The sequence below is a fragment of the Bos indicus x Bos taurus genome, chromosome 23 (assembly GCF_003369695.1).
Source record: "Bos indicus x Bos taurus breed Angus x Brahman F1 hybrid chromosome 23, Bos_hybrid_MaternalHap_v2.0, whole genome shotgun sequence".
Lineage (NCBI taxonomy): Eukaryota > Metazoa > Chordata > Mammalia > Artiodactyla > Bovidae > Bos > Bos indicus x Bos taurus.
In genome coordinates, this window is record NC_040098.1 from 28940921 (window position 1) to 28951361 (window position 10441).

Consider the following 10441-nt stretch of genomic DNA (forward strand, 5'->3'; position numbering starts at 1 on the left):
GTTAGAGTAACTTAAGAAACCTGGTGTGAATATCGGCCTCTCAGAATTCTCATGCTTAGATGAAATTCAAAAGATGGGGTTCTAATATTAATATAGGCATTGCACAAATATTGCTATGTTGTATTTCTTATTGCAAAAATGAGCTGCTTTTTTAAGGAAAATCAAAAGGCTTACGGTCATATTTCAAAATGCAAATTATTTTTCTAAAAAAAAATCTTCTAAGATGACATAGGAAGTACACATCAAGCACTTCTGCTACATTCCAAAGTATTATGTCCGAAGGAAAATAATTTGTGTGACCTGAAAGCCTCTCTTTCATGGAATACAGTGTTTACTGCAAAGAATGAATGACGCTGGAAGATCTACAAAACTTAGTGAAGCATTGTATTAGTTTTAAAAAATCTTATATTAGTATAAAAGACAGTCAATGTGCAAAATAAGCTTATGGATTTTAGTGTAATAGAATAGGAAATATTCAATAATATCATTTCACGTCCACTTTGAAAATAACCTTTGAGAAACTACCACTTTTGTAGTTTTAGTTTTGGATCAAAGATGAACTTAGATAATTATCTGAAAAGTTATTTAAAATACTATTACGTGTGTGGGGGCTTTTTATTTTCATAGACTTCAACCAAAATAATGGATTTAACATAGAAGCAAACGTAAACATCCAGCGATCTTCTAATGAGAATGACAAGAAGAGACTTGCAAAAATATAAAAATGTAAAAAGCTCCACTGTTCCCACTGTAGTGTTTATTTGGGGAAATAGTTATATTCCATGTTAACTGTGTGAGTTATTAATATTATTCTAAATAAATGAATAAGCAAATTCTAACTCTATTATTTCTACTATGCAAAATATCGATGGAAGTAACTATAAACAAAATTACCCTTGGGGTCCACACTAATTTGTTGGATTGTATAAATATTCTGACCAAAAATGTTTTGAAAATCGCTGCCAGAAGCCCTTGGGCCAGGACTCAGGGAGTGTGACAAAAAGCTCTCGGTGCAGGAGAGGAGGGATCAGGACAACGTCCCAGGTTCCCCGGCGGGCAAGGGTCTCAGGGTCTCATAGTCAAGGGCCATGTCTGGCTGGGGCCGGGACGCTCCATCTAGGGGCTTCCCGTCTACACGAGTTTGACTTTCTCTCTCACAACCTGTGTCGGCCCTCCTATCGGGATACTTGTGACGCGGCCCCAGGTCTCACTCCCATTGGGTGACCGATTTCTAGCGGCCAGTATTCATCCCCGCGGTACCAGGTTACAAAGTGTTCATCCACCCGCTGAACTCGCTTCTCCCCAGACCCGGGAGATGCGGGTCATTGGGCTGAGAACCCTCGTCCTGCTGCTGCCGGGTGCGCTGGTCCTGACCGAGACCTGGGCGGGTGAGTGCGGGGTCTGGAGGGAACGGGCTCTGCGGGGAGGTGGGTGGGCAGGACCTCCAGGGAAGGAGCGAGCCCGCCGCCCTCGCCCAGACCTGCCTCCTCCCCCTCTCCCGTCCTGTCCCTCCCTTGCTTCCCGCCCCCTCTTCTCTGCCCCCCAAGTCCTGGTCCTTCTCCGACCTTTTCCGTCTCACGAGCCCCTGGCCCTTCCCTCCTCCCAGTTCCGTCACCTCAGGCCCGGGACCCGAACCACGAGGAGGTTGGGCCGGGTCTCACCCCTCCCCGCCCCCAGGCTCCCACTCCCTGAGGTATTTCGTCACCGCCGTGTCCCGGCCCGGCCTCGGGGAGCCCCGCTTTATCATCGTCGGCTACGTGGACGACACGCAGTTCGTGCGGTTCGACAGCGACACCCGGGATCCGAGGATGGAGCCGCGGGCGCGGTGGGTGGAGCAGGAGGGGCCCGAGTATTGGGATCGGAACACGCGGAGAACCAAGGACTCCGCACTGACTTTCCGAGCGAACCTGAACAACCTGCGCGGCTACTACAACCAGAGCGAGGCCGGTGAGCTACGCGGGCCCGGGTCCAGGTCACGACCCCCATCCCCAGGGACAGGCGGGGTCGCCCCGAGTCTCCGTGTCCGAGGGTCACCCCAACACTGTGAGACCCGCCCCTCCCCCCGACCCGAGAGGAGCTCGCGGGGACTTGACCGGGTTTCATTTCAGTTTGGGTTTAATCCCTGCGGATGGTCGGGGCGGGTCAGAGTCTCACACCGTCCAGGAGATGTACGGCTGCGACGTGGGGTCGGACGGGGGTTTCCTCCGCGGGTATGATCAGTACGGCTACGATGGCAGAGATTTCCTCGCCCTGAACGAGGACCTGCGCTCCTGGACCGCGGCGGACACGGCGGCTCAGATCTCCAAACGCAAGTTTGAGCAGCGTGGTGCTGCGGAGCGTGTGAGGAACTACCTGAACCGCGAGTGCGTGGAGGGGCTCCGGAGACATCTGGAGAACGGGAATGACACGCTGCTGCGCGCAGGTACGAGGGGCGCGGGGCTTTCCTGATCTCCCCTCGGGCTGGAGCTGGCTTCCCACGAGGAGAGGAAAATGGGATCCCTGTGGGAATAGCGCCCCAGGTTCTTGTCAGGAGAGGGAAGAATGCGCCCGGATTTCCATATTCTGTACAAGACGGTGACTCGCCAGTAGCTTCATTTCTCTTGAAGGACAATTAAGGAATCCAGTGCCTTTGGGGAAGAAGCAGGAAACCATCCCTGAAATAACTGGTCAGTGGTGCCCTTTCACCCTGCCCGCCATCTTGTGACCCATGACTTTCTCAAGGCCTGTTCTCAGACCAAGAGCATCATAAGAGGCCAGACTCCAGCTTTTCTGAGTCATTCAGTTTCCAACAAAGTCAGGACCATTGCTCTGTATTCTCCCCCTTAAGGTGGAGCATCCTACCATGGCTCTCACCCTGACTCCAGAACTTTACAAGGACTAGGAGATTTTCCCACACACCAGAGCCCAGGCTGGTGTTTGTGCTTTTTCTTTTCAAACTCATTCTCTCATCATTTCTCAGAATGATCACGTGATGCTTCCTCTGTGCCCCATGGGAGTAACATAAAGTGTGAATTTTCTGATTCTTCTTCCTCAGACCCTCCAAAGACACATGTGACCTGTCACCCCATCTCTGGTCGTGAGGTCACCCTGAGGTGCTGGGCGTTGGGCTTCTACCCTGAGGAGATCTCACTGACCTGGCAGCGTGACGGGGAGGACCAGACCCAGGACATGGAGCTTGTGGAGACCAGGCCTTCAGGGGATGGAACCTTCCAGAAGTGGGCAGCCCTGGTGGTGCCTTCTGGAGAGGAGCAGAGATACACATGCCGTGTGCAGCATGAGGGGCTTCAGGAGCCCCGCACCCTGAGATGGGGTAAGGATGGAGATGGGATGTAGCTTTTCTCAGATAAAGCAGGAGCCCTTCAGGACTCAAAGGTCAGGACTCAAGCCTGAGGTCAGGGCCTCTTCCTTTTCCTCCACAGAACCTCCTGAGACCTCCTTCCTCACCATGGGCATCATTGTTGGCCTGGTTCTCCTCGTGGTGGCTGTGGTGGCTGTGGTGACTGGAGCTGTGATCTGGAGGAAGAAGCGCTCAGGTAGGGAAGGGAGGGAGGGATCTGAGTTTTCTTGTCTCACTGAGGGGTTTCAAGCCCAGGTAGAAGTTTGCCTGCCTTGTTCCTGGGAAATACCATCCACACATATGGGCTTGCTGGTCTGGAGCTGATGCTAACATTGACCCTTTTGTAAAGTACATGTGAAAATGAAAGATAGATTTTTCACCTTCATAATTCCAGTTGGGGTCTGTTTCTCAGCACTTGAAGGTCAGAGGGGAAGGTCCCCACTGAGTTCACACCTCTAGAAGGGTTGGAGATGGTCCAGACCCCCCACATCTCCTTTCTTTATATTCCTGATTCTGTCCTGGATTTTTGGTTACAGTTCCAGAAAGTTCTCTGGGGTCCAGAAGTAGGGGGTTTCTTTAGGATATCATGATTCAGTCTTCTCCATGGATTCTCCATGATGTTTTCTTCTTGCAGATGAAAAATGAGGGAGCTACACTCAGACTACAAGTAAGTGCAGAGAGGATGCGATTCCTGGGACCCTTCTGAGGGTGCAGACAAGAGGTCATGGGGGCTCATCCTCCTCAAAGTGCCTTCTCTAGTTTCTTTCCTGTGGATTCTGACCACATCCTGGTCTTTTCTCCCCCAGGCAGTGAACGTTTATCAGACTAGAGCTCTGATGTGTGGGACCAGAGCTCTCATGGATCCTAGAGGTGAGACCCTGGAGGTTCTTGACTGGGAGAGGAGTTGGTGCAGGGGGGACACACTGGGTGGTGGGGGTCTTTGAGTGGGACATGTGAGCATGTGGGGGGCTGTGGAGAATGTGAGCCCTTACATGACTGACCTACACTGGTTCATGATTCTTTTCTTTCACAGTGTGAAACAGCTACCTCGTGGGGACTGAGTGATGCAAGACTCCATATCCCACCCCTGCATTATGACTTGAAGATCTGACTTCACTTTCTGCAGAAGTCATCTGAATGTGTCTGTGCTGCTATTAGCATAATGTAAAGAAGTGGTGAGCCTGGCCCTCCTCTGTCCACCACGACCCCTCCACACCCTGGACTGTTTTCTCTGATGGTCCTTCCTGATCCAACAGAGGCCGGGCTGGGCTGTCTCCCTCTTTGTCTTAACTTCTTTTCCTTTTTCATATCTTATTGAAAATCAGGATCCAAACTACAGATTTCCCCCATAGGTCCTCATCAATCTAGTCCCCTAGTGTTTGCCTGTGTGGGTCTGTTTTGTAAAACTTAACAAATGTTTGTACAGTTTTAGTATGTCTAAATGTCTTTAATAATATTAAATTTAGTAAAAGCAAAGAAATTGCTTTTCTTTTACGATCATTTTAGTCATCTTCATATATGCTTTATCCTTACTAACCAAGTCTTTTATTTCATTTTTCTTTTTTTTTTTATTTCCCTCAAAATATCAATGTTACTGGTTTCTAAGAACTCATTTATGGCTAAGGATAGTAGCTATTTGTCATGCAGTGTAAATGAAATACCATGTTTTATTGCCACCTGGTAAGCCCTTAAAGCAGAGTCTAATTTGGGCTTATATTTGGTTAGAAAATAGGACCCATAAGTCAACAATAATTGTTTTCTGAAAAGAAAAATATCCTGTGATGTAGTGTGAAGGAGGGTTGGTTGCCTAGAAGGGAAGAACAGCACTTGTGAGAAACACACAAGTGGCACTGATGTCAGTGTGAGTAGATGTTATGCTGTAGCTACCACAATACAACATTTGGCCTGAGGTCACATTATAAAGATATAGGGAGGTGCTTCACATTGATCCTGCTTTCCAGGTGGCTCCGTGATAAACAATCCATTTGCCAATGCAGAAGACTTAGGAGATGCAGGTTTGATTCTTGGGCTGGGAAGATCCCCTGGAGAAGGGAATGGCAATCCACTCCAGTATTCTTGCCTAGAAAATTCCACGGACAGAGGAGCTTGGGGGGCTACAGTCCATGGGTCGCAAAGAGTTGGATGTGAATGAGTGACTGAGCACAGACACAGCACATTACACTGACCATCCATTCATACCAGCTGCATGCCACATACATGACACAGTATTTTATATCTGGGAAACATCACTGAAGTTAAAGAGAAAAGTTGCTGGCCTTATGGAGCATGTATTCAAGTGCTAGGAGACAGACTATGTCTTATCAGTAGGCTAAATAAGGAAAGTGTTCTGTTGTGAAAGGATGGGAACAACAGAAAGATGCAGTGGGGAACGTGATGCACAGTGTGAGTGTGAGGACAAGGAAGGTGGCTATTGTACTAGGGTGGTCACTGTGGGTCTCACCGGGAAAGTGGCCTTTGGGAAAGATTTAAAGGACAGGCTAGTTACCCCCGATGACTGGAGGAGGTTCTTTCCAGGCAGGGGGAACCTCCAGGCAAATGCACCAGGGCAGGAGTGCCGGGAGCCACCTCGGGAGATCCCACCCATGACAAAGGTCATGCGGAAGAGACCTGACAGGCAAAGGCAGATCGGGCCTCGAGGGACCCCCTGAATCTGCTCGAGCATCTACCCCAAAACCAGAATCTGTCTTACTATTTTGTGCCTTTCACCAACTCCTCTGACATTAACAGGGGGCTATCCCCGACCACCTTTCTCTGGAAAAAGTCAACTTAGGGCTTTAGTTAATAAGTCTCCTGGGCATGATAGGAGTGTTTCAATTCAAACCCCTCTGACGGCTTTCTAGCTTGCCTGGCAGGTTTATCTATACTCTTGCAATTAACACTCATGATTGTTCACAGCCTCCCAACCGTGAGAGACATACTAAACATTATAAAACATTCTAAAAATATAGAGCCTTTTGAAGAGTTAAAAACTATTAGAGTAGTGCTGGTGTAAGATTTCATTGTTGAGCCAATGCTTGCTGCCAAGTTCCCATATCCCTTATCCATTGTACACCTGGGAGTGCATTAGTTAATGTAGTTGGAATGTAAGAAAAACAAGTAGTAGCCTTGGAATTAACCTCATCAGACCTTTGAGCTAATTGGTTCTTTCTCTCTTGTAACCTGCCATACCTTTGTTCTATGAAATGTAACTTTGTTCAGTACTTTTTGAGAGTGATGCAGATTGGAAAAATAAAGAAAAAACACTTTAAAGGAGAAAACAAGTTTTCTGGTTGACCAACCTTTATCAGAAAAGAGTCATAAAATGTTGGCAGGCCACAGGGCCAGAAGATAATGTACATAACACAAAGACCCTTGTCAATGAAAAGGTATGCAGAAAACATCCTGGTCCCAGTGAAGGTCAAACTGATGTCATGTTGAGCTGCCTCTGTATGACTTTGTGTCCTTCACTTCTGAAAATGTGTAATTCAGGGTATAAAAGCTCCTTTTGAAAATAAAACTGCAAATCCCATTTCTCCAGAGCTCTGGTCTCTGTGTCTTTCTTTTTCTCTCTCTTTTTTTCTTTAGGCTGACCCCTTGAAACAGAGAGGCTCTCTGAGTTCACTTTTTTTGCCCGGGCTTCTAAGACCCAATCAGGAAGGTGCCCTGTGTCTTCACCCAGGGGAGAGGCTGCCCTGCATCTTCACCCCACCGAGAGGGCGCCTGCGGCCTCTGAGAACAGAGTAAGCCCCGTGTCAGGGACATTATTTGGCTTTCTGTGTAAACCAAAGAATATCAGCCTCCTGTTTTCTCTTTATTCTTTATTCTCTTATCGTTCAACCCCAGACTATCAGGTTTCAACCCATTATAAGACCCGTGTCATCTCTCTCTCGCCTGAGGGTACCCTAGGATCCTGCTGGGGCTGGACCCCGGCACAGGAGGATGTCTGTGTGTTTCTGTTAAGGTGAGGAGGCCAGTACGGCTGGAGCAGATTAACTGAGATGAGGTCAGAGGTACAGCCAGACCTTGTAGGCCTGGAGGGTGTTGGAACTGTTTTGACTTTTACTCTGAGTGAGATGGGAGTTATAAGATTGTTTTCAGCAGAAGAAGAATGTGGTACAACATTTATTTTTTGATATTTTAACTTTATTGGAGTATAGTTGACTTATAATGTTATAGAAGTTTTGGGTGTACAGCAAAGTGACTCAGTTATTCATATACATACACTCATTCTTTTTTAGATTCTTTTCTCATATAAGGTATCACAGAATATTGAGTAGGGTTTCCAGGGCTATACAGTAGGTCCTTGTTGGTTATCTGTCTTTTCTGTAGTAATGTATGTATGTTCATCCCAGGCTTCTGATTTAATCCTCCCCACAGTGTTCCCTTGGGAACCATAAATCTGTTTTTGATATCTGTTAGTCTGTGTCTGTTTTGTATAAGTCCAGTTGTATCTTTAAAAAAACTAGATTCCACATATGAGTGAATCTCAGGTGGAATCATTGTCTTTCTCTGACTGACTCACTTCACTTAGTGCGATAATCTCTAGGTCTGCCCTTGTCACTACAAGTGACATTATTTATCCAAATAGGTCCAAGATGGCAGAGGAGTCAACTTCTGCTAGACCCTGAGCCTCAGGATGCACTCCACATCAACAAGCTAAATGACACGCCCACAGGTGCTGTGACGGTTTCAAGGCAGATCATTAAGGTCAAAAGTCTGACCACGGTCCAGTTCCTTGAAATCCCACCACTTTCCCAAAATAGCTGGAATACTCCTCCCACTCATTAGCCTATGAAATCACCCACTCTCATAAAAATTGACAACTCCATGGCCTCTTGCGACTCTTGCCTTCTGAGATGGCTTACCCAATGTCTACAGAGTGTGTTTCTCTCTAAAAAATCCACTTTTTACCTATCACTTTGTCTCTCACTGAATTCATTCTGAGAAGAGACATCAAGAACCTGAGAATCAGTAAGTACTGAGACCAGATGTGATGTCAGTTAAAAGAACGTGGATTTGAGTCCCAATCTGAGTTGCCCAGTTTCACTTGGATTCTTTGTCCGACATCTTAGCTTCCAGATCTTCAGCTCAGACTCCCCAGGGCTCTGCCCTCCCCTTCATGTGATCATAGTGCAGGAAGGCCTGACCACCCAAGTGTCCACCAGCAAAAAAGCTGGCCTGCACAGATCCATCCTGGGACAGCACCGTGATGTTGTAACAAAGACTGTGGGATCCTGGGGAAGGAGGAACCACAGATGAAGCTGCTTTCTGGAGACAAGTGCACATCAGATGTTTCACAGACAAGTTCTGTGTCCTGACCTGCTCCAGGTGCTGAGGATGCAGAACATGCATGTGTACAAGGGACCAGAATGAGGATTTCCATACGGGAAAATGGGAAAGAGAAGGAGGGAGAGGGGAATCGAGGAGTGGAGGGAGAGAGTGGAGATGGACACACGTGTAGGACAAGTGCCAGGACAGGGAGGCACCGGCTCCCTAAGGGTCCAGGCAGGAGGGCAAGGGGAGAGGCAGGAAGAGCAGGGTGAGGGGAGGTGGAGTCAGAGGGAGGGAAGGGCAGTGTCAGACCCAGGACCAGAGGGATCCCTGCTCAGAGGGGGGCCAGGTGAGATGGAGAGCGAGGGCTGCTGCCCCTAGTGTAGGCTCATCATGGACAAGGTGGGCTCCAGGGAGGGTGAGGCAGGAGGCAGAGGGGCCTAAGGGACTGGGCTGTGGCCCCAAGAGAGATGAAGGTGGGCCAGTAACCTGGGGGAGGTGAAGGAGTGGGTCTGGGCGCAGAGTGCAAAGAGACATGGTGAGGCCCTCTAGGGAAAGACCAGTTGACCAAGTGGCATAAAACAAAGATCTTGTTGAGGTAGTGAGAGGCTGCTGGTATCCAGGAACCAAAGAGAGGGTGATGAAAGCCAAGGAGGTGGGCAGTGGATCAAGGGCAGTATTCCCACTGTGGAGGAGGGGCAAGAGGCTGCAGAGGAGATAGTGGTGAGGGCCTGGGACTGGGGCACAGGGCATCTGTTAAACGTCTGTTACCCAGGGTAACCCCCCTTGGGTTAGGGTGAAGACAGGAGAAGAGAGGTGCCCTGGGTGAGGGAGGGTGAGAGTGAGGTGGTGATTTGGGGAACCACAAGAGTGGGCCTATTACTAATTACTTGGTGAGGGCCCAAGGCACTCGGACAAGGGTGGGAGCAGGGCAAGGTGCCATGGGGGGAGCTGGAGAGGGACCAGGGCAAGTGGACTCCAGCACCTGTGGCCTGGAGAGTGGAGGGATCCAGAGGGTTAGGTTTAGGATGCAGAAGTGGGGAGGGGCCGTGTTGGGGGAAAGGATCACCTTGGACGAGGGCCAAGAGCAGGTGCCTGCACAGGGGCGGAGGTAGGAGGATGGGTGTCAAGTGGGGGACTGGTCCTCCCCTCAGGGGCTGGGCACTTTGCTCAAGGCCCAGGGATCATTGGCAGGAGAGCTCCTCCTGCTGATGAAAATAGGGTAGTGAGGGTGGAGGGAAGTGCCCCTGAGCAAAAGTCTTCTGGGTGGGGGGCGGAAAAGAAAGGCTAGTGAAAGCTGAAGGGAGGTAGGAGCCTTGCAGGTGACTGATTCTCGCAGGAGAAGACCCATGAGGGGAGGGGAAGGACCTGTGGTGGGAAAGGGGATACGGGGGTGGGGACGCCCTAGGAAGGGATCAGAGAACTGTAGAGAGGAGGGGGCAGCAGGGAGGGGAGGGCAAATCCCGAAGGGGCACAGGAGATGGCAGGGGAAGAGGTGCGAAAACAGTTGTGGAACACCAACACAGCAGAAAATTTGAGTTCACGTTAGTGGGGAGGTGGGATGTGAAGAGGGAAGTGGGGAGTGGAGACCACAGAAATCGCAGGAAGAATCCTTTGGCCACAAAGCCACCAGACTTTAATTTCTGTCTGTGAAAATAATCAATAAACAGTCTGTAGTAATAAAAATAGAATGGAGTTTTATTTGAGCCAAACTGACTAACCTGTAAACCAGCTACTCAGATAACTCTGAGAAGCTGGTCCAGGGATTCAGAGTTTTCAGCACAGCTGGGTATTTTTTGTTGCTGTTGGTTTATTTTGTTGTTTTTGTTTTGG

The 10441-nt window shown here is 49.0% G+C and overlaps 1 protein-coding gene across 1 annotated transcript; it reads left to right on the forward strand.

Moving 5' to 3' along the window:
• Positions 1-1199: 1199 nt before the first annotated feature.
• LOC113881181 (BOLA class I histocompatibility antigen, alpha chain BL3-7-like) lies at positions 1200-6876 on the forward strand. Its single transcript, XM_027524003.1, has 8 exons — positions 1200-1388; positions 1678-1947; positions 2147-2422; positions 3035-3310; positions 3420-3533; positions 3972-4004; positions 4144-4207; positions 4371-6876. The coding sequence occupies exons 1-6, from the start codon at positions 1316-1318 to the stop codon at positions 3980-3982; spliced, it is 1020 nt and encodes a 339-aa protein (XP_027379804.1). The 5' UTR covers positions 1200-1315; the 3' UTR covers positions 3983-4004; positions 4144-4207; positions 4371-6876.
• The last annotated feature ends 3565 nt before the right edge of the window (positions 6877-10441 follow it).

Excerpts from the sequence above, each read along its gene's own strand:
- LOC113881181 (XM_027524003.1), top strand. The coding sequence starts at position 1,316 with ATGCGGGTCATTGGGCTGAGAACCCTCGTCCTGCTGCTGCCGGGTGCG. Across the intron at positions 1,389-1,677 it reads CCTGACCGAGACCTGGGCGG|GCTCCCACTCCCTGAGGTAT; the intron begins GTGAGTGCGGGG and ends CCCCGCCCCCAG. Across the intron at positions 1,948-2,146 it reads CTACAACCAGAGCGAGGCCG|AGTCTCACACCGTCCAGGAG; the intron begins GTGAGCTACGCG and ends GGGGCGGGTCAG.